The sequence below is a fragment of the Annulohypoxylon maeteangense genome (assembly GCF_022496945.1).
Source record: "Annulohypoxylon maeteangense strain CBS 123835 unplaced genomic scaffold GGS22scaffold_3, whole genome shotgun sequence".
In the NCBI taxonomy this organism is placed as follows: Eukaryota; Fungi; Ascomycota; class Sordariomycetes; order Xylariales; family Hypoxylaceae; genus Annulohypoxylon; species Annulohypoxylon maeteangense.
The window spans coordinates 2,388,272-2,411,736 of record NW_025953250.1 but is presented as its reverse complement, the minus strand read 5'-3'; the positions used below and the strand labels follow the sequence as shown (position 1 = coordinate 2,411,736).

The window sequence follows — 23,465 nt, the reverse complement described above, 5'->3', positions numbered from 1 at the left end:
CCATACGGTAGATACCTACCTATAAAGATGAATTTTGCATACCTAATAGGTATACTTGAATAAATAACACACTCCAAACCACCAAACCACCAAACCACCATTACCACCCCCCACACCTCCCAACTCCAACCCCCAAACCCATTTAACCCACGCAATCGATACCTCCTCAAACCCCCCAAATCCTCCTCCCCCCAAACCACGTCTCCACCACCCTCGCATCAAGCAACCTCCGCCCATCCCCATCCCACTGCACATCCCAAACCGTCAAATCCGCCACCTTCCCGCACTCCAAACTCCCCAACCTCCCATCCCAAAACACGCTCCTCGCCGACCCATAACTCGCCGCGACCACCGCCTCACACACTCCCAACCTGAAATCATAGTTCACGACCTCGGCGTACGCGATATTCCGGTACGACTTCCGCGTCGCGGCGACGTAGACATTCGCCATGATGGCCCATGGCGAGGTCGGGCTGTCGCTGCCGAGCGCGAGCGGCGCCCCGCTGTCGGAGAACTCCCGGTACGGGAAGGCGCGCGTACACCGGTGGCCGAGGAGGTTCGGCCAGGCTCGGAGGATCCAGGGGTCGGCGTGGACGGGTTGGATTGAGGCGGTGCTGGGTTGGGTTAGCATCTAGCTAGGTACATAGGTACTCCATGTACATCTTCAGAAGTTGGGTAAGGAGAGGGGCACTCACATCCCGAATTCACCCAACCGCTTCGCGTCCCGCGCGGACGCAAGTTCTAGATGTTCCATCCGATGCCGGTTTAGAGGTGAGCATGTGGATAGGGCGTCGAGACACATGGTGATTGCCGCGTCTCCGATGGCGTGGAGCGCGATCTGCAGACCGGCGGCGTCGGCTTTGCGTACAGCCGCGTTGACAATCTCCGGCTCCCAGAACGGCTTACCGCTAGAAAGCTTGGAAACATCGGTTCCTTTGAGGTAGGGTTCGGATAGGTAGGCTGTGCAGGCGTCGATGATACCGTCGGTAATGAGCTTGATGCCGACGACGTGGAGGTCGGGGGATTCCTCGGCGCTGAGCTGCTTATGTACTTCGATGACTCGGTCGACTTGGGCCAGGCAGTCGGCTTCTGAGGTTGTGGGTGTTAAGAGCCAGTAAGCGGCAAGTCGGAGGGGTAGGGGTTTGTTTGGTTGTTCCTTGCGTATGTTGAGTAACGTAGTCCACGCTTGTTCGTCCATCGCCATATCTATAGCGCCGGTGTATCCGGACTCATTGTATGCTTGTACCGCAGCCCGGATCCATTCTTCGCGATCTTTCTCCGTAGCTACGTCGGAAAGGAAAGGCCATATCATGGTGAACACAGCAGCTTCTTCAAAGGCGCCCGTAGGCTTCCCATCAGCATCACGTATAATCTTCCCTCCTTCCGGGTCTTTCAAGTTTTCCGCATCAAGCTCCTTAAGCGCGGAGGTGCTACACCAGGTGGTGTGAAGATCCTTAGAATCTATGTAGATAGGACGTGGATCGAGATCATCGATCAGGCTTGCCAGGGGCTTCGACATATGCCTCATCCACCCCTTACAAAGGATCCGCGGTTCGTCCGGGTAGGCGAGTGCATGTTCTTTAATAGCCTTTCGAACATCTTCCACATTCTCACAATGATCAAGGGCAGCTTTGCTTAGCGATTGTCCCAGCTTTAGTAAATGGATGTGGCCGTCGGTGAAGCCTGGAAGAACTGTTCGGCCTTTCAAGTCGTGGATGACAGCACCGGCAGCCCGGGACTGGACGATCGCATCATCATCTTCAAACCCAACATGTTCGATGGTCCCATCGCGGATGAAGATAGCATTCCCGAATTGAGGCTCGGCTTCAAGTCCGGGCTGATCGGCATGCAGGAAGACCTTTCCGCCGATAAAAAGATCTCCAGCAGGGGATCCCATTTGGATATCTTCACGTCAATTTCTATCTATATTTGGAGTTTATCAGTTAATAAGAGAAATGGATGCCTTGATGTAATGTTGAAGAAAACCAAAGCGATGAGCCGGATTCCTCTTGTCATGAGATATCCCTCGGTATAGGACCGCTTTCGGCGTAGGATTTGGAGCTCGTAACGCCCCTTAATACACCCCGCGCGATCCACCATCTATCATTAGTTCAGCTGAGAAGCCTCTAACGTAGGGGTCCGGTCTTGGTCCGCGGTATGTAGCCTCATATACAACCGAGTTGGTATATTATATCGTTTATTGTGGCTTGCGTAGAGATGGAAGATTTGATAAGTGACATGTAGTATAATTACCTACCAATGCAAAGTTGTCGTGCTTTCTCTATCACCTGTTATTAGAGCACTTGCATTTCCAGTTTCCTTACCTGGTACCTAGTAGGTACCTTGCCATGTCCAAAGCCGTTAGAAAGATAGGACATGGCGTTATTTAGTCTCGATGATTGAGGTAAGTTTTCTCGCAGATTGCTACTATACCATAGTAGCTCGCTTGGAATTGCCAATAGGATCATGGAAGTTTTGCCTCTTGGTGCCTTCTGATGTTCAGGTGATGGCGCTGAGTTCAATCCCCCTGCAATGAAATGTGATTTTTAGAATTTACGTAGTTGAGTCACGTGGTACAATGATTGATCAGATAAGATAAAAAAGCCACTAGGTTAGCGTTCCTCTTCATCCTATTGGCGCTTTCTGGTCTGTATTTCCCCGCCTACACAAAATAGAGAGTCTAAAGATCAGATTAAACCATAACACTGCGTAGCAAGCTCGCCATTCTATTAGCTGCTTGGCGACCAATAGCGGATGAAGTCGTACTCAGTCATGATATCTTTCTTATACGATGAACTCTATCTTCATTATAAGACTTTTCTGGCCTAAACATCCCAACATATCTAAAGAAATCTACGGATGTACGAGATGCCCACTGACGTTATTTAGAGCTTCACATCTAAAGCCTAAGGTTCTCAAGGTGCTTATCATATTCATACGACGTCTTAAATACCTACACTCACCAGCATACTTAGATAACAGGGGTTGACTAATGTCAGAAACAAGACTGTAACCGGCAGGTATTAAAAACCTCAATATCCGACCCTAACCAAGCTACGTATAATGCGACCCCCCATCCACAATCTGCGTCTGCCCCGTAACATAATCGCTATCCGAACTCGCCAAAAAGCTAACCAACTTCGCCACATCCTCACCAGTCCCGGGTCTCGACAACGCAACCTCGTCCTCAATCCTCCTCCTCATGACCTCTCCCTGCGACAACCCCTTCCGCTTCGCCATATGCGAATCGATCAGCTCCCACATATCCGTGTCGATGATCCCCGGCCCGTACGCGTTCGCCGTGATGTGGTGCTGCGCCATGTACATCGCGTAGCAGTGCATGAGCCCGCGCACCGCGAATTTGGTGGATGTGTAGTGCGGCAGCATGTCGAAGGGCTTGAACCCCGCTACCGACGATGCCGCGATTAGTTTTCCTGGCCGATCAGGCTTGCAGGTCCCTTGCGCGATCATCTGTGCTGCGGCTTCCGCGAAGCAGTTCTGCACCCCGAACACGTTGACTGCGAACATGTGCTCGAATTCTTCGGTGCTGAGCTCCAGCACGCTTTTTACTTGGCAGATTCCTGCGTTGGCGATCCTGGGGGGTATTAGTGATAAGTTGAAATAAAAACTCCGGATCGAAATATGGGGATCCGATGGTGGTTTGATGGATGGGAGGTAGGTACGTGGATGGTAAGTGACTTACATCGTATCCAAAGGCCCTAATTCCTTGATGCTCGTCTGCACCATCTCCTTCACCTGATCCCGTTTCGACACATCCGCGATCGCGGTAACCGACTTTCTGCCCATTTTCTGGATTTCCTTGACGACCTCATCGCAGCCGGCTTGGTTCGCGGGTACATCGTTTATACAGACATCGTACCCGTCTGCAGCGAGACGCAACGCGATAGCTTTCCCTATCCCTCGACTCGAACCCGTCACGATGACGGTTCTCCTCTCGCCCTGGCTGCGGGAAAGCGAGGCGTATCCAGCCCTTAGACATTTTATCCCCACGGTTAAACGACCGGAGTTGTTGGCCAAACCCCCTGATGCTGATCTAACGAGACGAAGACATCCCCATGTCGTAAAGCTCGCCGTGCGTGGACCTAGAAACATGATTACTATTAATTAACCGTAGGTCAAAAAACACCTAGGAGGTAGATTCTATCAGAGGTAATGCATTTCCCGCTCGATGCCATCTTAACGTACTCCCCCGCGTTATAAAAGCCAGGTCATGTCGACAGGCAGCGAGACCGGGCGTGGGCGACGGGGTAAAGGATCAATAGACGTTGTGTGACATCGGTTGATCGTCCTGTTCCCCTCTAAACACTTGCATAGGATGGAGTGCGGAGGGGCCGGCCTTGGAGACTTCTGGGGATATCGTCTACCGACCTGAGGTCCCGTGCCCGCATTCGGTCTTGGAGTATTCCGGGCTTCGTATGGGATATATACTCTCTATAAATGTACCTAGGTAGGTAGAAAATTGGTTAGTCGGAATTCCTGAGGTTCGATTAGGTTTTATAGACGTTTGTAGTCAATTAACTACCTGATCTATATAGCTCTTTGGTATATTCATTGATATCATTGCTTAAATACTACTTGTACAGCTAATATCTACCTACCTACTATTCGTGGTGGGGGTAGGCTTTGAACTGTCTGTTAACTTTATACCGAGCAATTGCAGTTTAAGCCGGCCAATAACATTCACATACGTTTCCAAACTAGATAAAATTGGAACACGTGAGTTCCTTTTCTGGACGAATACAGTTTATTATTGGGTTCAGTGTAAAGGAGTTCCCATTTGATAGGTAACTTATATCCCAGTATTGATCCATGGATAGCTTGCCAATGATCGTGTAGCCGGCAACAATATCAGACCACAGTCAACGTTGTGGTTACCGTAGTATCAACCTGATATTCTCATTTCATTACCTTAGTCTTTTAACTACCTAGGTACCTAATGTACGTAGCCGCATACTAAACAATGTTGTTAAACTATTATAAAGCACTTGATAATAGGTAACCTTGGAAAGGAATCGTGGAATATATCAACCACGTTGTCGACCCCTAGTACCACTAACAGGAATTGGCATATCCACTTTTGGAGATCCCCTCAACCCCAACGGAAAGGAACACTAGCAATTCTTCATTGAGAACCGGATGACCTCTTTAGGCTAGCGAAGCGGGTGAGGAGTATGAGGGGAAGCCAAGCTAGCTACCTAGCTACGTGAGTTGGATATTTTCAGCCATTACACGAGGTTCTACGGTACCTAGGCAGGTAATCTCCAGCTCACTCACACTACGCAAAAGCCCGAGCCCGCTAGAAGATAATGTGGTATTTTATACTAAACCTAGGTAACTTATATCGGGACTTAGGCATTCATCTATCTTATACAATAAAGGTTTTTTTGCGAGGGCGCCACATAGCGAATTCGGGTTTGGAATCAGCCATCAACCATCTTATACAATTATCGTGAATATGTACTGAAGACCCCGAGAGAACCCATGAGACCCGAAACTCCCGTCATGCCGCCCATTCCATTGATGCTATGATGCGCGTCCGTCCGCTGCTTGTCGACTTTCGCCCGGTGATAGACGCGTGCTTCCAATCACTCGATCCGACCTACCGACCGGTGTTGGCAAACGCGCTCTTCACGTCGGCGCGAGGCCACTCAAATAGTACGTCGCCGCTGTATACATTTGCCGTGATGGTGGAAATCCGAATTTCTAAATCTCCGTAAAACTTCTCGCATTCGCGCAGGACCCGATTGACCAAACTACGGCTCAGGGTTGGGTCGTCCGCGTCGCCAAAATGCTTCTCGACTCTTTTCTTCAATGCTTCGACACCCTTGCGCACTTCGCGGCCGTCGTAGCTACTCAGCGTCTTATTGAACGTACCCTTGGCATTGCTGGGCTGTGCCGCAATGATCGCGGGGTTCTTTCCTGTCGCAAGTTGTGCCTCGATATTTTCGAGGTATTCGAGCAATTTACCCAATGGTCGGCGCATCACTGCGTTTAGGTATAGGCCCAAATGTTCGGCCATTTCGTTAGCCGCAGCTTCCTTCCAATCTTCGAGAATTTCTAAACCGTGAGTATCGAGCTCCTCAAGGAAGTGGTTCATGTTTTCGATAAGTAAGATATGGTAGTTTAGAGCTTCCTTATCTTCAGGATCGGCGCCGCTGTTTGTAAGCGTTACGGGATTCTCGCGTGCAATGACCTTAAGCGAATCAAACATGGTCTTGATAATACGGTCGTACTCTCGGTCTACGGTTCTTCGTACGGAAGAGCCCGTGTCGACCGCCGAGAGCATATTCTCTACCGCATTAGAGAAATGCGGGAAGACTCGCATGAAGGAGATGACACCTTTACGTTTCTTGATCTTGACTTTCGTTTCCTCAATCGCGCGCAATTGACTTTCAACAAATTTCGAGAAACGAGTTTCGAGGTTACTATGAAGTTTTTGTAACACGTTGTTCAAGAAATCTTGATTGGACTGTATAATTTCCAGGTGTTTCCGCTCGAGTGTTGCCAGGATACCAACTCCTTGCCTGTTTATTTATTAGCCAAAAGAAACTGCGATGAGATTAATCTGACAAGGCACTTACAGCGGATCTTGTGACAAAACCCAATCGACCGTGAGTTGTAAGTCTTGTTCCAAGAATGAAAATATCGCCTCCATAGCTCGTGTAACCCTTCTGGCCAATTCACGATCCGGTTCCATGAGTCTATGTCGTTTCAAATCACCACCGCGTCGATCCCGTGGTTTTGTCGCGGTTACGAGGTCGGAGAAATCGGCTGTCTCCAAGGTGGTTGCATGGAAGAAGTCGACGATGAAATTTTGCTCAATTTCGACAAGAGGAACCAGATCGTCCATCATGCCGGCGAATACTTCATACGGAAGGTTGCGACCGTCGGAAATCTTGTCGAGGCTTGTCTTACTGCCCTCGCCAAGAGGACTGCGTAGAGTTCTAGCTAAAGTCTGACTTCGCTTGACAGTAAGCTTCCTGGCAGTGGCCATGGTGCCCTCCTGCTGTCGCTCTATCTCGGCGGTGAAAAGAAGCTCTAATTCGTCACCCGTAGGTTTCCTTGCATTCCGTCTCCATGAATCGAGTATATCCTTGAATCTAAACTTATAGAGTGGAAGATTCTTCTCTTGGTACACTTGTAAGCACCGGTTCCAGCCTTCGAGGTCTACTTCTCGAGCATAGAGAATAAGAGGGCTGTAGCGCCAGAGCAAATCCCGACCGACGTCGTGATGAGCAGGGTCGACCTTTTTGGACAACGCCCCATCTACGGTGGCCCTAACCTCTTGGGATGCTTTATCAAATTGTCGAGACATAAATGCGCCAAAGCGTTGTAAGAATGCAGTGCTCTCCGTGCTGTACATCTCTCTTTTTTCTTGAACGATACGCATTTTACCATAGTCGGTGTTGAGGGTAGATTGCTGACCGCCTGAACCTCCATCTTCGCTTTTCCGGAGTTCTGAACCAGCAGCTGAGGAATCAATTTTCATCATGGCCTTGTACAAGGTAACGAGTGCGGTTTCAACCTCTTCAAGACCTGAAGTAGTTTCGAGCGGTGCCACTGTAAGAGCTCGCAAGTCATCGGAGGTAATCGCACAGGTATCAAGCAGCGATTCTACCTCTTTCCTAAGAAGCTTCTGGTTAGCTGCCTGCACCTGCAGACCTTGCCCTTGCGCTTCTATGTATGCGATATCGTCGGATAAGGTCTAAACCGTGATTAGTAATACGAATCCAATAGTCTTAATCCACACTCACAGATAATTCTACGCTGTACAAAGTGAGGAGGTTGTCCAGTTCATCACACTCGGCCAGGGCAACATCAAGGCCCTTTTTGATTGCTTCGACTCGGTCATCCTCCTCCTGAAAGCGTACAACCCAGCCCCCGGCCTGTGCTTTGTTAAGTTCACGGTCAATGTCGAGTTTCATCTCTTCGAAATTACGACCTCGCATTTGTTCGCCAGGTACCCAGCCGAAATGATCCAACCATCTTGCAAACTCTGAGGACGTATCGGCCATAAGAGATATATCGATACCTAGTGTAGACAAGTACTTTGTATCATTACCAGTAATCGTTAAGGGTCGAGGAGTATCATCTTGTCGCGCCGCCTCCAGACTCTTCCTCTGGCTTTCTTTGATAGAGGCCTGCAGGCTAGAAGGCCTGCTGGAATTAGGTACTGTAACTTTCACTTCGGGGACAATGGGAGCCTTGTCTACGGATTTCCTCTCAGGCTCGACAGGTTTTGGTAACTCGGGCTTCGGTTCTGGGCGTGGCGGCGCTGGAACAACGCTTGTTATCCCATCTGGTCCTTCAGTTGACTTGAGGGCCGCCTCTCGCAATCGTTCTCCGGCTCCGCCTGGTCGTGGTTTGAAAGCGGTCGCAGCCGACGCGGCCTTCCATAGAGCCCCAGCTAGATCGCGCTGAGACTTCGCCTTAATCATAGGACCTAATCCTGGGCGAGTCTCCACATCTGCTGATTTCTCTGCCGCTGGTGGTGTAGATGCCGGATTTTCTGCAGCTGCAGCAGCTGCAGTACCGTTTGGACTAGGTGTTAGAGCGGGAGGTGTATCGGAGATTACGGGAACTGCAGGCACTGGCTCTGCCGCTGGGGCTAGTGGTGATTTATCGGCGGGTGAGCCATTCTCAAATCGTTTCCCAATAGAATTCTTTCCAGGCGACATGCGTTCAGTACTCCGTGGCGGTGGTTCTTTTCGACCTCCTTGGCTCATCAACGGCGCCGGAACGAGACCGTTATCTGTAGTTTCTTTCGGCCGGGTTGGATCCATTGGTGGTCTTTTCCTGTCAGGTAAATCTACCTGTGAAGGTGATTCCGAGCGATCGGCGAATCTACCAAATGCGCCGGGTCCTGGCATTCCCCCTCTAGAACGGGGAGGAAGACTTGCAGAATCATCACTTCTCGTCGTCGATATAGAGGCTGCTATGGAGTCTTGGCTCTTGTTATTCCCAGCCAACCTACGTAGAGCAGCTGCCTGATTCCCTGCCCGAGCTGAATCAGCACCAGATACTGACGCTGGAGACGAAGATCCATTAGGAGGTGCGAGGTTACGACCCGGAGAACTAGGGGATTGGTTAGGGCGATAAGGCTGGATTCCGGGTGCGGAAGCAAAAGGGCTAGGGGATTTGTTTGGGATAGGCACAGCGTCAGACTGAGATGGTAAGAAATCGGGTCTAGGTGGTCTAGCGTCTACTCTCGGCGGTGTCGCAGCACTTCTCGAAGGAGGGGGGGTAGGTCCGGTTCGTAATGAGGGAGTAGAGTCGGAAGGGGATCCTCGATTCTGGTTCGGATTCGGTGGGATCCTTCGTGAACCAAGCACTTGATCAAGTTCGCGTGGATCGAAACCTTTTAGTTCAGGTACACTTCCGCCAGTATACTTCCCGTATATTTTAACCAAACTAGCAATAAAAAACTTCTTTTCCTTGTCAGCCTGAGCTTGCCAGTAGTACGGCTTTCCAAGGTTCACGATAAATCCGGTATCACCGGCCCAGTCTCGTTTTTGGGGGTCGGCATTAGGGGAGGTAAAGGACTCGATGACACTCAAGTCATTCAGATCCCAAGTCTTGCCAATAGAGAATGAGCCATTTGCATTTTCTTTGGACTTGTGCATGCGCACTCGACCAGATTTTCGCACTGCTACGATGATAACTCTCGGTTTTTCTGATTGGGATCGCGCCTCAGGAGGCGGCGGAGAAGTCGGGTGTGAGGAGTATTCTGTGATTCTAATATGGGTGATATAGGTTTCAAGTACTACAGGGAAACACATTGTACGTCAGCCACTGTGGTAGTCAGTCAACACAAGCGAAACATGAAGCAATCTTACTGGATCCATCAACATCTTTTTTATTGAAGCAGCTCTCCACGATGCGCCTCTTTTCCTCCTCGAACCGCTCAGCTCTATTATATTCACGACCCATGCCGGATCCACCATTTTGTCGCGGTTGATCCATTGCTTAGAACGGGGTATGAATCCTGTGACAAATTCATGAATGGAGGTGGTCGTGGACAATTCGCGGAGGTTCAGTGATCATCTTCGCCTCCGTTCAATCAATGAGCAACAGGGCGATAATACTGCGTTTAAGCTTCGAACTCTGCCTACCTCGTAATCGGGACGTTTCGGAGTGCTGAGAAACAATCTAAAGGGCGCAAAGATGGCGATGACAGGATGAATGAGTATGGTAAATGCTAAATGAGGGAACGTTGGTGATGTACAATGTGATGTCTCAGGGAGTTTGAGGCCAAAGCGTCGGAGTGTAGCTTCTTGGCATTTTTTAGGTGTTCGAAAATGTACCTCGCTACTTCCTAGTTTTCAATCTGCCTTATGTAATCACAGCTAATTCTCCCCAATTCAAACCAACAAATTGAAAATTTAAGTTTTGTCATAAGTACCAGGTACTTACTGAGCGCCACATATAAGCCACTACGTTTCATTTAATTAATTGTGACGTCGCTTCCACGGCACGGAACACATGCACCCTCAATTCCATCCACTGATTTTATTCTTTCTGACATTTATCAACATTGAAGGCGGGATAAACTTGCACCCAGTTCGATATTCAAGCGTACCGCTCCATGATATCTTTGACCTTCTCAAGAGGAAGTGCCTCGATTCTATGGCCCTGATTTCCTACCATCGTCTCGGCCATGCATAGACAATTGTATATCGACTCTTCCGTGGCGTCTGCTGTGGCCTCAAATAATGCATTAATAGTTGCATCATCAACCACGTCAACAGTGATAGGCCTTGTCTTGAATCGGTCCACTTCTTGTTGAACCGGAATCTCATTGCCTGTCGAAAAGGCTAAAAAGACATCGCCAGAGGGATTGTGCCCGTAACCACCAACTTTCGCCAATCCCACTGTCGCCCTCTTAGCAAGTCTTTGGAGTTGTGTAGGGTGTAGGGGTGCATCCGTCGCGATGATGACAATGATACTCCCGTCCTTCCTATCTTTCTCCTTTTCAAGGTTTTCTCTTGCCAGTTTTATTGCCATACTACTTTCGGCAGCTTTATCGGCTTCCTTGGCTAGAATACTTCCAACCGGTACACCCGCGATGCGGAAGTGGTGTGGCCTGCCGTAGTTGGCTTGCACAAGCACACCGACTGTGTAATTCTTGGGCTCGCCTTTGGTATCGAATCCGTCGACCATTCTGCTGCTGCTACCAGTACCACCCTTGAAAAAATGGCAGATCACTACAGTGATTTAGTTAGCATGTATCGCAATTTAGAAAAGGATGCAGAGGTTACTTACTTCCAGTCCCACCACCGACATTACCTTCCCTGACACGGTCACTCGAGACACTCTCAAGACCCTTGACGATGTGTTCCGGCTTAACCGCGAATTGAGTGAGGTCGTTTAGGTACCCGTCAAAGGTTTCTGCCACCACAGGTAACAGAAACCAGTCGACATTCCCCTTCGTCACCCCTTGAGCTTTGATGGTGTACTCGTATATTCCCTGGTAGGCGGCACCCACAGCGAAAGAGTTGGTGATAACAATAGGGGAGTATAGGAGGCCAGTTTCATTGATCCAATGGCTACCAGTCATTTCACCGGAGCCATTGAAGCTAAACATCCCCGCGTAACAGGCTTTATGAAACCATTCTTCTCGAGGCAAGATACTCGTGACGCCAGTGTTCACGGCGCCATCGTCAGCAAAGATTTCCTGAGTATGAACCCGAACACCAGGAACATCCGTAAGGGAATTCAGGGGGCCGGGTTTCCAACCACCTAATTGTAAGTTAGGCAGAAGATCTCTGAGTCGCATTCGAGGCTCATTGCCTGTGGTTGTGGTTGTGCCTGACTCCGACGACATAGTAAAATGAATGAGAATTAAAGTAAGGTAATTGGTATTTTGGTATCTGCACCCCTTTCATTCCCAATGCTAACTTGTAGTACCAAGACTACATTTATACCGAGATACTCATCATGTGATATTGATACGCATGTATGTATACTACAACAATCATTACCTCTCTGCTGACTCATACCGATGTGTTGACGAATCAAGACCATCTGGAAGGATGGTCTTGTCTCAATTTGGGAGGTGAATGGTGATATGCATCTCAAAAGCATTTGAATTGCTGATAGCCAATTGGTTTAGATTGTAGATTTGTTCCCAACCCCATATCTTGAGATGGGTATAGGGTTTCATTGTGAACAACAATCTTACATGACAAGGTTCAATTGAACTAGCTCGCTGTAAGTTGAGATAGAAGAGAGGGAATTCGCCTTTTAGTAAATGGTGGCTTACCAGGCAAGGGCTACAAGGTGGGTAGGTACCTACTAGCCTTCTAAACCGAATATTCGGCCTCTAACTATTCCCTAATACGCGGAGATGTTTATCACCGGCTCAAGAGCCGGCAGAAGGCGCAATTCCCCCACAGCGGGACAGTTGCTACCCCACATTATTCTTTCCTTCCCTTTGTTTTACCTAGGTCCTATGAGGTAGGGATGTTGGGGATCTCACTCATTGCTCCTGGCGGCTTAAGATTCTATCCTAATTCATCTACGTCACATTGAGAATCAACTAGGGAACATCATTTCCTTCTGCCTAGGTGCCTGTTCCTAAATAGTAGTTGAGCTGTTGTATAAGTGGTGTACGTCTTTGAAATTGGTAATCCCGATTTTCGGCAGATTATAAATCCCCAAGATGGTTGCCGCGGTTCGAGTGGCACCCACTGTGAGTTTCAAGATCCTATCATCGAATTGGACATTTCACTAATATTAGAAAAAACATCAGGCTGCTTCAAGAGCAGTCAGTTTATTGCGAACTGTCCAGTACGCTCATCCACCAAATTGTCCATGCCACTCAAATCCGGGCCATCACCATCATCATGCGAGACCTCACATTGACGCATATGCTCAGCATACCCAGCAACTAACTGGAAGACGCGGGTTTGCTTCTCCTATAGATCCTTCTCAGCAGAAAGAGTATGCGTTCGAGATGGCCGCCTCGTCAATCCGATTTGGACCTGGCGTGACTCAAGAAGTTGGTATGGACTTCAAAAATATGGGTGCAAAACGCGTCTGCGTCGTGACCGACTCAACTGTGCGAAAACTCACTGCTGTAAAGCAAGTCGAAGAGGCCCTATCAAGAGAAGGTATCAAATATGAAATATTTGATAAAGTCCGCGTCGAGCCCAAGGATAGTTCGTGAGTAACTGCTAGAATCTGTAAGATATATGAAATCTTAGCTTAATCTGGTTCAGCATTAAGGAGGCTATTGCTTTCGCCAAACCGTATCAGCCGGATGCATTCTTAGCAGTTGGAGGAGGCTCAGTCATCGACACGGCCAAGTTAATGAATCTTTATACCGAGTACCCCGACGCTGATTTCCTGGATTTCGTCAACGCTCCTTTAGGCAATGGGCGGCCGATTGAGAAGAAACTTAAACCCCTTGTCGCCATCCCCACCACAGCCGGCACCGGCAGTGAGACTACCGGAACGGCAATCTTCGATCTGGTGGCGAAGAGAGCCAAGACCGGAATTGCACACCGTAACTTAAAGCCCACCCTCGGCATTTGCGATCCACTCAACACGAGGACGATGCCTTCGGCAGTGAAAGCTAGTTCCGGATTAGATGTTCTGTGTCACTCACTCGAATCGTGGACAGCGCTTCCCTTCAACGAGAGGGTGCCTAGACCGTCTAACCCTATCCTAAGACCCGCTTACCAAGGTGCAAATCCAATCAGCGACATTTTTTCACTGAGTGCCCTGAGAAGTACTGTTAAGTATCTTCCAAGATCCGTAAAGGATCCTGAAGATCATGAAGCCCAAAGTGAGATGCTACTCGCTGCCACGCTAGCCGGTGTTGGTTTTGGTAATGCGGGGGTTCATCTCTGTCATGGTACGAAAAAGAATTAACCGGAGGTCTGGGAACGAGAATTTCAAACTAACGAATTACCTTAGGAATGTCATACCCCATCTCCGGTCAAAACCCGGGCTACAAGCACGCGGGCTACGAAATAGAATCACCCATCATCCCTCACGGCGTCTCAGTCGCCGTATCCGCACCCGCAGTCTTCCGATTCACCGGCCCCTCGAACCCCGATCGCCACCTTGCCGCCGCCGAATGTTTCGGCGTAGACATCACGAACGTAAAGCGCGAAGACGCAGGCCGGGTTCTAGCTGACGCTATCACGGAATTCCTCGCGGACTTAGGCGATCAGCCCAAGGGGTTAAAGGAGCTGGGATTTGACTCGAGCCATATCGAGGCCTTGGTTGAAGGTACGATACCCCAGGCCAGAGTCCTGATGCTGGCGCCTGGTCTGGCGAAGGAGCTTGAGCGGGAGAGGGATCAGTTGAGGAGGTTGTTTGAGGAGGCCTTGGTGCATTGACGAGGGCTGGTTAGGCTGTATATAAGCGATTAACTAGATATTTTATCTAAGTACCTACTCAGCATGTAGATAGTTTGAGCTATAACTGGAACTATGAGCTCTGATCAAAGCCAAGCTAATATTTCAAGCTCTTCAGCTCATACATAACATAATTCGAAAAATCAGTACGAACTGTTTAACAGTTTTCGTAGCCATGCAATTTTATAAAATAGAAACGTACAAATTTAGAGGTAGTTTAGGAACATTGCGGTGGTGAGACATAGGTACCAAGATGGTCAGTTATAATTGTAAGGGGGCCGGGTTGGCCTCCGAATAATAGCGAATGCAGGTGCTAACCAACCCCCACGTTTTAGTGAGCGTTAGGCGGGCAGCCTTTGTTTCCTGCCTCTTCAACTTTCTATGCTTAAGAGAAGAATAAACGTGACTCTTTAGATATACATATTGATTATACTTCGTATTATAATACGAATCCCGTATTCGGGATATATCTTACGAATGAGCCCTAAGTCTCGCTTAGAATATTAATATGTGCATGTTAATAAATCTGACAGATCTCATAGAACTCCCGACATGAACTTGCAGCATATCGGGGCCAATTCCGAAAATAAAGAGTCGAAAGAGACGAACAGCTTCGGTCCGAAGGCATCGGGCCTACAAATCTCCAGAAGCATCTAAGTAGATATCCAACGCAGAAAAAATGAGATAACAAAAACCTCAATCGCGACTGCGACTCGTGAGACTCGTCGCTCTCGCATGGCAATCCGGTTCGCGTTCCGGACTCCACAGGACGTAATGGCCCACACGAAGCTACCACGATCCAATATTCTGGGGCCAATTCGGCCGATAGCCACCGCGAGATGTGGAGAGATCGAAGAGCCTCACTCCGCAGGTCGATATGAGACTTCGCCGCGATACTCGAAAAAACGGCCATGGCCCAGGCTTCTGGGAATTCCACCTCGAAGCCCGTTTCTCAGCTGCAGCGTCCAACCACCAACACCCGTATCGCCTCACTATCCCGTCGTAGGCGCCGGGGTGCCAGCTGAGCCCTACGTACCTATAATCCCACCAATCGCACCCCGGTGGGATGCAGAGCCCTCTGTCCCAATATCCCTAGATTGCGGCACTACCCTCGCCGTAGCATTCGACTCGAAAACTCCCTAGCACGTGCCGGTCCTATTACCCTTGCCGGTTCGCGATAAGTGCTTACGATCCTCGCTGTGGACGCGAGCCCTACCTACATACCTACTCGCCCTCTGCCTCGGACTGCCAAGGCCCTGGGATGCGAGCCGTGCTTGGCGTCTGGACCTCGACGTCGCACGCGTGCTACCCCGGCCTAATCGCGCTGGTGGGTTCACTAACGGGAGATGTATGTAGGTATGGTCTGGTATGGTATGGGCTTACGGCTTATTCCAGCAGCGCCAGCGGCCGTTTCGGGACGTCGGAGGGATTTGGCCCGCCTCCCTTTTTCGGGATTTGTGTGGTTTGGGGAAAGCTGGGGTAGCGCCGTTGGGATGTTGGGGGTGCGCGAAATGGGTAAATTGAATAAGATTCTCGCAGCGCCCGTGCGATTCGAGAGGAGCGCTTGGGGACTTGGTTCTTTTTTTGTGCTGTTCATATCTTGGTAGGTAGGAACTGATTGCTGAATTCGGTTTGTTTCTAGTGATAGGTACGGTCATTATGGAAGAGAAAGAAATTAATGTCGCCGGTGTGTTGGTGTCCCAGGAACATGTCGCTGTGAATGAGGATCATGGCGCGACGACGAGTTCGCCTCGTGAGAAGGCTAAGGTGGTTCATAATGTGAGTTTTTTCGACTTGGGCGCAGATGGGTGATGGAGTTTTCGTTCTACGCGCCCGCTGGATGAAGTTTCTAACCGGTTTACAGGCAGAGCTCTACGCAGCTATCCAGGAAACCAAGATCGATTACAAGAGCAGAAATTCGATACATCTCTACTGTAAATGACCCAGGCGAAATTATCGATCTCTTACTCCCGGAGCGATACTGATTATGAATAGTTTCGGTCCTCGTTGCGTTTTGTTGCGCCTGTGCCAATGGATATGATGGTGAGATTCAACCTCGATTCCCTCTAATTAGTGGCTTACAGGCGCTGACGGGATCAATGGTTCAGGGTCACTTCTTACCGGCATTGTCGCCATGAACCATTTCCAAGATACCTTCCACAGCGGAAAAACTGGCACCATTGTCGCTATCATGTTCTCTCTTTACACGGTGTTAGTCTTCCGCAGACATTCCCTTCTACGTGTCTTAGACTGATCTAAAACTGAACGATAGTGGCGCTATGGTCGGCAGTCCTTTCGGAGCTATCCTGTCCGATAAATATGGCCGCAGGGTGGGCATGTTCAGCGGCTGCATAGTTATCATCGTCGGTATGGTTATTGCGTCGACAGCCTATACGATCCCGCAATTTGTCGTTGGTCGTTTCGTCCTTGGTTTTGGCATTTCTATCGTAACCGTTGCCGCTCCGGCTTACGCCGTCGAGATCCCACCTCCGCATTGGCGAGGTCGAGCTACCGGTAAGCAGGAATTCCTAAGGGGTTATAATCAACCAAAATTCAATATCCTAATAGTATCGCAATAGGCTTTTATAACTGTGGTTGGTTCGGCGGTTCCATCCCTGCCGCTGCTGTTGTTTACGGCTGCAACAAGATAGACAGCAACTACTCCTGGAGAATCCCGTTGATCATTCAGGCATTCGCCTGTGTCGTCGTCATCTTTGGTGTTTGGTTCATTCCCGAGTCACCTCGATTTCTCATGGCGAATGGCCGTGAGGAAGAGGCTATTGCTTTCCTAGCCAAGTACCATGGTAACGGCGACCCCAATTCCAAGCTTGTTCAGCTTGAGGTAGCGGAGATGAAGGAGGGTATTCGGCAGGACGGTATTGACAAACGACCATTGGATTGTAAGATTTACATTTTTTACCCCTTAAATGGCTCGTATAAACAAGACTAACGCTTGTTCATAGATCGGCCATTCCTCTTTACCCACAGTGGTCGCTGGCGAATTCTCCAGGTTCTTATGATTTCCATCTTCGGTCAATTCTCCGGCAACGGACTCGGTTACTTCAACACAACTATCTTCGAGATCATTGGCGTTTCATCTATTGAGCAACAATTAGCATACAACCTGCTTAACTCTGTCCTCTCCGCAGTTGGCGCCTTGACCGCCGTCGCCTATACCGACACCATGCCTCGACGTATGGTGTTGATTTATGGAACGTTAGGTGAGTTATCTATTTCCTAAACGAATACTTATCAGTGATATTATTTCATATACTAACAACTTGTGCTCCTATAAAGCGTGCGTTGCAGCCCTAGCTACCAACTCCGGTCTTTCCGCTGCTCTCGATGCCCAAGGCGAAAACATCCAAGAGTCCTACGCGAAGGGTGCTTTGGCATCTTACTTCCTATTCAACATCATCTTTTCATTCACCTACACTCCTCTTCAAGGTGTGATCCCTACGGAGGCTCTTGAAACGACTACGCGAGCCAAAGGTCTTGCGTTTTCCAGTGTCATCGTCTATGCGATGGGGTTCATAAATCAATTTGCCGGTCCTATTGCCCTAGGAAACATCAAGTATAAATATATTTATGTATGTCACCAACATCACCGCTTTTAAGTAGGGTACAGCTAACTCAATTTGAAATAGGTGTTCGTTGGATGGGACTTGATCGAAGCGATACTCTGGTACTTCTTTGGGTTCGTACCACCTAACTTGATACCCCTATTAGTCATCACTAATAATTATCGCAGTGTCGAGTCGCAAGGCCGTACTCTCGAGCAGCTCGAATGGGTCTACAACCAACCTAATCCTGTCAAGGCATCCCTCAAGGTCGATAGGGTCATCGTTGAGGAGGATGGCAGAGTTAAGGAGAAGGTCGTAACGGGTAACGCGTAAATGTCACATATTACTATATTGGCTGGTAGACATTAAAGGGCATAGAACTTCTTGTTTGATTTATCGGATCTCTATATCTCGAGTGACATATCGATAATACGTGGGCATATATCGATTTGGTAGCTGAGAAGGGGGCAATGGGATTTCGGGGATCGGGATTCATTGATATACCTATAGCAGGTTATTATTGTCAAAATTACAAGATTTTGGCTTGAGCATAATGTTTGAGACTGATAAAAACCCACATGCTACGCGCAATTTGCATATACTTGCGGTGAAATAGAACTGCTATCTTCTTTTGTATCATTCTTTACAACTAAAGTCGCCGCTTGGTAGAGAGTATGTATCTTGTAACGCTATTTGCTAGGTAGGTAGGGAGGTATTTTGTTGGCTTTATGTGATTGGATCTAGGTAATGTAGTGGTGATCTTGGGTTTGTCTCTTCGTCTGCCCAGTTCATTTGCCTAGGAAGCCATATTGTCAATAGGTATTTTCTGGGTTACAAACTCAGGTAGATAGAGATATCAAGAGTGAAATCTAGGTAGGTATGGGGTTTTGTCTCACTAGATATCCCATTATGTAGTACACAGGATCTCTGGATACTCCTGGTGCTACTTTTCCAGTACCTTCTAGTAGTTGTGTTGATGCTGTATATTCCTTGACATCTTAGGATAGGGGATGATACTTAGTGTCTTTATGAACCTGAATGGTCGTTAACGCAGCACAATCAGCTGAGTCTACAATTTTAATGACGTCTAAACTAAGTTCTTAAAGCATGATGGATTGCACAAACCCAATCTAGAAATCGTAATTCGGGATAGGCAAGTGGTGGTTACTCCCTTGGTATAGAATTGGGAGATCATTGTTGCACAGCATTAACGTGTGTGTCATCATCAGCAATTATACTGGTAGATTTCAATAAAGAAAGGAATAAGGATCCACGCTTTCCTATCGTCTATTCCCCATCATGAAAAGATCCGGTGATATCTGCCATTGACGTCTTAATTTTGAATCTTCTTGTTACACCGAACGGATGTCAGTTCCCCTATGAGGTAAAAGATTCCCATATTGAGTGATGTGACATCTGGGGCTTGTGTTTTCATTATTTACTAGGTACTAGGTACCTGCCTATGTTACCTCTCCATGAATTGGAAAGTAATGAAAAGTTGATATCGCTACAACAGATCTTCATATTCAGTGGGTATTTCTTCCCTGCCTCTAAGGTACTTTCTACTAGATCATCAATGAATACTTGTGAAAACCCAAGGTAGGAGATGTAGAATGAAGAATAATTCATACAAATTGATGGGCATGACCAGCCTGTCAGATCTAATTTATTATGAATTGGCAAATAAATTATTGTCAACCATGTTTTGAGTTGTTACTGCGCTTTTAGTTGACCACGGACCATAACCAGGACATGAAAATTTCTTTCCAGGGAGCAATTACCAGCCCTACCAATATGAGTCAGGCTGATATTGTGAACTATTATTTTCTTGAAAATAGTCTTTATCTGTAGGTCTTTCTTCTAAGCGAACAGCGTGATGGAAACAAAGTGCCATATTCTATGGTTAGCCCCTGACCATGGATTAGCTACACTTTGGCCCCCAATAGGACTCTTTATGCTGGAAAAACTGCTTTTTTGGATGCCCAGGCTGCTAGGTGATGATAAGAAAATCTTCTCAAACCGTGAGGTGAAAGGAGTCGCCAAGTCTCAATCGTTACAATCTTGAACTCGGTTAAGACAAATTAGAGGGTCTTCACGCACTAGGGGAATGTGAGGCTCTGGGAATAGCGGTCTGCCTTGATTTCACAACATGAATTTTGATTAGCTCATATACGCTTCGCTTCGATGTGACACGTAAGTTGGCATTTTGAACCAAAGACAACGATAATTGATGCCATAACCTGGGGCAAATCCACCCCTGATCCAATATTACCGTTTCTGCTGTCTCAGAGCCTCATCCAGGTTATGAAATAAGATAGTCTGGAACAGCCCATAAGACTCCTAGGCTATGGTCACGAGACAGATACCTGGTATTTGGGCGCGAATGATACAGGGAGATAATGACATTTCCAACGGCATGGTTCAGTATACACGGGTACAACCTCCGGTTTCCGGAGTCATCAGATATTTTCCCTGTAATCGATGAAGGACTGTGAGAAGGGGTCCTGTATACTTGAGATGGAGGATTGGTGCATAAAATATTGGAAGTGTTCCAGAAAGCGCTGATCCATTACCGTTATGCAACGGAATCCGTCCTGATAATGCAAAGTCTACCTGGTATCACAATGGCCAGACCATTTGGACACTCCTTCCCTTACAAAACTAGCATAACACGTGGGAACCATGAGTTTTGAGCTCCTATGGGATGAACTTTTGAGCATCAAAGCAGGTAGTGTTCACGCACGAAAGCCATTACCAATTCATGTCTTCTTGTCCAGTCTTTCTAATATCACCCGCAAATTCTAACCCATTCCGTACTCTCTTAAGGCCACCTACATAGAGAACGAGATGTATAATTGAACGAGAACTATTTCATTGGCTAGCCTGTCAATACTATGTAGACAATAAAGCTTTGCTTTTATCCTGTCCCATGTCAGTGGTTTCCAAGGTAAGATCGATGACAAAGATTGCGTCCGGGTAAGAATTATTCCCCAGAACATTAGTCATATTCTCGCGCCAGCATCTCACCCCCACACTGTCTGCCTGCAGATGATATTATTTATTATCTTGATATGCTTTATGCGTTAAACCACACCGACACCCTTTTAGTCTGGTCCCTTTGGCGAGCGTACTGGGTAGGCTCAAGGGTTCATCCACCTTGAAGTTGCCTCGGCTTGGGTTCTAATCTACTGGTCCCTAGAAAGACTTTTATCTTGAATACTTGGAAAAGTCTAGACCTTTGGTATGCTGCATGTTCGATATATTCCCGTCTTACTTTGGAGTCATACGAGGGTCTTCTATGGTTAGATCAACCGACTTTAGATGCAAGACGGCTCTCCGGGTTCACCCCCAGGAGGTATGTTTATGAACGGGGGCATGATCAAGACATGCTCATGACATGTAGTTATTCACATATTGATTATATCGTTGAAAGGAGAGATGCAACTATGGTGATATTGGGAATGACATCCTTGAGTAGATTGATAGGCAGCTGAAGTCATGGATGGACTCAACCTGTAAAGGACTTCATATATCCATTTCATTTAGAAATTAGACGTTGTAACATAGCTACCTACTCTGTACCTAGGTAGCTAAGTTGCCACAGAGAAGTTATGTAATAAACCAAGAGTTTCGATGATGCTGGTAACAAAAAGGGGCTTCAACTTGCGTGTTGCTTTTCCATTATTCTGATCGACAGGACTGTGCCCCCCTTTTGCTATTTAAAAAGTACAGCTTTATATTTACAGTAAAATGCAACAAGTCTCACCAATGTTCATTAGTGTGGTAACGAAAGATCCATGATGACCCTTCATGCTTAATATTCTACCTGTACAATACCATAGATTTCACTAGCTGGACTTTTCGGACTTTAGAGGATATAGTGTCTTTACGCAACTCGGGAGAGACGGCACGATTGAATATAATCGTTCGATAGAAAGAAGAAATAGGCCTTGTTAGAAGTTAAGATAGGCAGTTGTTAGCGATTGTTCCATGTTAAAACTGATCGATGAAACTATCACGGTTGATTCCGAGTAAACGGCGACAAAGAACCCCGATGCTGTATCTAGACAGTTAAGGTAGCATTCCAGCTGGAGGATATACGAAAGGGTATTGCGGACACTTCAAACCCACATCCCACATTCGAAATGGAAGATGACCGGGGACATAACCGAGCTTAATACGACATAGGCCCCACAACCTGCGGGAATCGCAGAAGTCCGGGTCATCAACTATCCGTGAATTTTCCATCCCCGTTATCGAAGGCGGAAGGACTCTCAGCAATGTATGTATGTCAGCTGAACTAAGATCAAAACAACCGCCAAGATCTTCATCTCATATTTTCTTCGCGGATAAGACTTTTTAGGCGGTTATCTCCAGTCGAGTATGCAGATATTCACCAATCTCCGGGACATGATCGCTCTCGTCTACCATATTTAGTAGGTCGTTAAGAGCTGAAGATTAGTAATTATCTACCTACTAGTTGCCAAGGTACCTACTTAGACCTACATATCATCATTATAATAGGTACCAATTGCCATAATAGGTACAGTACCTAGGTGGGTAGGAAGGTAAGGAGGTAGAGTAGAACATTGTAGGGTGAAGATAAGAGCTGAGTTCCAGGTTACCAGCAATAGATTTCGAGAGATGACTAATAATGGGCTCTTAAGGATCCGTATATGATTACAACTACCCCGCGAACGATGATCTACGTACTGTTTGGTATTTAGGGGACCTTTGCGGAAAATTAACTGTTCCTTTTGTCCTGGTCGTGTAGCAAACATCGTGGGATGAAAAAGCGGGAGGCGTAGCAAAACCTTAGCTACCTACGTTAGAGTCGTTAGATTATCTATAAGCGGCATCGCGCGTGCGTATAAGCATTTCGGCAGTAGTGGACCCCTGGATGGATCAATAAGATGGCGCTGCGACGCGCGAACGGCATTCTCGGATGTGTAGCTAATCAGCATTCTGGTATGGTGATGGTATGGTGGTGAAGAGGCAAAGAGGATTGCTGTGCCCGACGATCGACAAGTGAATTGCACTATGACATACCTGGAAGTTTAGCGGGTTACAGCTAGTGATAGCTAGCATCAATGCTAAACACGAGGCGACAGGGCGCGTCAACAGATCTACCACTAGAGATTGAATGCTACCTCATCTTACCTCAGCTCTTCACTTGATTTGGTGAACGAAGCCCCGCAGAATCGTACTCCAGTTCTTAGAACCCCCCGTCTACGTACGGGTCAGTGGGATTGTAGGAACAGAAATAGCCCCGATAAGACCAGTTTCTTTATCCTGGAGGACATTCGGGAACGTGGGAGAGTTTATTGGTTGCCTTACCCATGCCTGCTTTCACCCAGCACCTAGCACCTAGGTACAAGCACCTACCTAATATTTAGCGCACTTAACACCTAGCACCTAGCATCTAGCACCTAGCACTCAACACCTACATCCACATAACACTAAGCATTAGCGAAGGCTACCGTACCTAGCCACCAAGCTAAGGATGCCGCCGGTG

General features: G+C 47.7%; 6 protein-coding genes across 6 annotated transcripts; 2 read left to right on the top strand and 4 right to left on the bottom strand.

Annotated features, from left to right (window-relative positions):
* Positions 1-151: 151 nt before the first annotated feature.
* GGS22DRAFT_155837 (amidohydrolase 3) lies at positions 152-2,286 on the bottom strand. Its single transcript, XM_047960276.1, has 2 exons — positions 696-2,286; positions 152-614 (listed from the first exon to the last, which is right to left on the bottom strand). The coding sequence occupies exons 1-2, from the start codon at positions 1,895-1,897 to the stop codon at positions 167-169; spliced, it is 1,650 nt and encodes a 549-aa protein (XP_047822259.1). The 5' UTR covers positions 1,898-2,286; the 3' UTR covers positions 152-166.
* Positions 2,287-2,675: 389 nt separating this feature from the next.
* On the bottom strand, positions 2,676-4,595 carry GGS22DRAFT_155835 (uncharacterized protein). The gene is made up of 2 exons (XM_047960275.1): positions 3,704-4,595; positions 2,676-3,595 (listed from the first exon to the last, which is right to left on the bottom strand). The coding sequence occupies exons 1-2, from the start codon at positions 4,111-4,113 to the stop codon at positions 3,055-3,057; spliced, it is 951 nt and encodes a 316-aa protein (XP_047822258.1). The 5' UTR covers positions 4,114-4,595; the 3' UTR covers positions 2,676-3,054.
* A 482-nt stretch (positions 4,596-5,077) lies between these two features.
* GGS22DRAFT_155832 (exocyst complex component Sec3-domain-containing protein) lies at positions 5,078-10,254 on the bottom strand. The gene is made up of 4 exons (XM_047960274.1): positions 9,858-10,254; positions 7,776-9,784; positions 6,603-7,726; positions 5,078-6,545 (listed from the first exon to the last, which is right to left on the bottom strand). The coding sequence occupies exons 1-4, from the start codon at positions 9,982-9,984 to the stop codon at positions 5,621-5,623; spliced, it is 4,185 nt and encodes a 1,394-aa protein (XP_047822257.1). The 5' UTR covers positions 9,985-10,254; the 3' UTR covers positions 5,078-5,620.
* A 158-nt stretch (positions 10,255-10,412) lies between these two features.
* On the bottom strand, positions 10,413-11,939 carry GGS22DRAFT_97017 (DmpA/ArgJ-like protein). Its single transcript, XM_047968574.1, has 2 exons — positions 11,284-11,939; positions 10,413-11,225 (listed from the first exon to the last, which is right to left on the bottom strand). Exons 1-2 carry the CDS (start codon positions 11,843-11,845, stop codon positions 10,591-10,593), a joined length of 1,197 nt encoding a protein of 398 aa, XP_047822256.1. The 5' UTR covers positions 11,846-11,939; the 3' UTR covers positions 10,413-10,590.
* A 422-nt stretch (positions 11,940-12,361) lies between these two features.
* On the top strand, positions 12,362-14,768 carry GGS22DRAFT_155829 (Dehydroquinate synthase-like protein). The gene is made up of 4 exons (XM_047960273.1): positions 12,362-12,712; positions 12,773-13,185; positions 13,242-13,879; positions 13,942-14,768. Exons 1-4 carry the CDS (start codon positions 12,683-12,685, stop codon positions 14,367-14,369), a joined length of 1,509 nt encoding a protein of 502 aa, XP_047822255.1. The 5' UTR covers positions 12,362-12,682; the 3' UTR covers positions 14,370-14,768.
* A 1,020-nt stretch (positions 14,769-15,788) lies between these two features.
* Positions 15,789-18,369, top strand: GGS22DRAFT_96982 (general substrate transporter). The gene is made up of 10 exons (XM_047968573.1): positions 15,789-16,166; positions 16,252-16,321; positions 16,383-16,430; positions 16,496-16,598; positions 16,660-16,901; positions 16,967-17,287; positions 17,351-17,608; positions 17,685-17,977; positions 18,035-18,084; positions 18,139-18,369. Exons 1-10 carry the CDS (start codon positions 16,047-16,049, stop codon positions 18,281-18,283), a joined length of 1,650 nt encoding a protein of 549 aa, XP_047822254.1. The 5' UTR covers positions 15,789-16,046; the 3' UTR covers positions 18,284-18,369.
* The last annotated feature ends 5,096 nt before the right edge of the window (positions 18,370-23,465 follow it).

Excerpts from the sequence above, each read along its gene's own strand:
- GGS22DRAFT_155837 (XM_047960276.1), bottom strand. The coding sequence starts at position 1,897 with ATGGGATCCCCTGCTGGAGATCTTTTTATCGGCGGAAAGGTCTTCCTG. Across the intron at positions 615-695 it reads CGGTTGGGTGAATTCGGGAT|CACCGCCTCAATCCAACCCG; the intron begins GTGAGTGCCCCT and ends AACCCAACCCAG.
- GGS22DRAFT_155832 (XM_047960274.1), bottom strand. The coding sequence starts at position 9,984 with ATGGATCAACCGCGACAAAATGGTGGATCCGGCATGGGTCGTGAATAT. Across the intron at positions 9,785-9,857 it reads AAAAGATGTTGATGGATCCA|TACTTGAAACCTATATCACC; the intron begins GTAAGATTGCTT and ends GTTTCCCTGTAG. Across the intron at positions 7,727-7,775 it reads TGTACAGCGTAGAATTATCT|ACCTTATCCGACGATATCGC; the intron begins GTGAGTGTGGAT and ends ATCACGGTTTAG.
- GGS22DRAFT_96982 (XM_047968573.1), top strand. The coding sequence starts at position 16,047 with ATGGAAGAGAAAGAAATTAATGTCGCCGGTGTGTTGGTGTCCCAGGAA. Across the intron at positions 16,167-16,251 it reads AGGCTAAGGTGGTTCATAAT|GCAGAGCTCTACGCAGCTAT; the intron begins GTGAGTTTTTTC and ends ACCGGTTTACAG. Across the intron at positions 17,609-17,684 it reads GTTGATTTATGGAACGTTAG|CGTGCGTTGCAGCCCTAGCT; the intron begins GTGAGTTATCTA and ends GCTCCTATAAAG.
- GGS22DRAFT_155835 (XM_047960275.1), bottom strand. The coding sequence starts at position 4,113 with ATGTTTCTAGGTCCACGCACGGCGAGCTTTACGACATGGGGATGTCTT. Across the intron at positions 3,596-3,703 it reads TTAGGGCCTTTGGATACGAT|GATCGCCAACGCAGGAATCT; the intron begins GTAAGTCACTTA and ends AATACCCCCCAG.
- GGS22DRAFT_97017 (XM_047968574.1), bottom strand. The coding sequence starts at position 11,845 with ATGTCGTCGGAGTCAGGCACAACCACAACCACAGGCAATGAGCCTCGA. Across the intron at positions 11,226-11,283 it reads TGTCGGTGGTGGGACTGGAA|TGATCTGCCATTTTTTCAAG; the intron begins GTAAGTAACCTC and ends AAATCACTGTAG.
- GGS22DRAFT_155829 (XM_047960273.1), top strand. The coding sequence starts at position 12,683 with ATGGTTGCCGCGGTTCGAGTGGCACCCACT. Across the intron at positions 13,186-13,241 it reads GTCGAGCCCAAGGATAGTTC|CATTAAGGAGGCTATTGCTT; the intron begins GTGAGTAACTGC and ends AATCTGGTTCAG. Across the intron at positions 13,880-13,941 it reads GGGGGTTCATCTCTGTCATG|GAATGTCATACCCCATCTCC; the intron begins GTACGAAAAAGA and ends GAATTACCTTAG.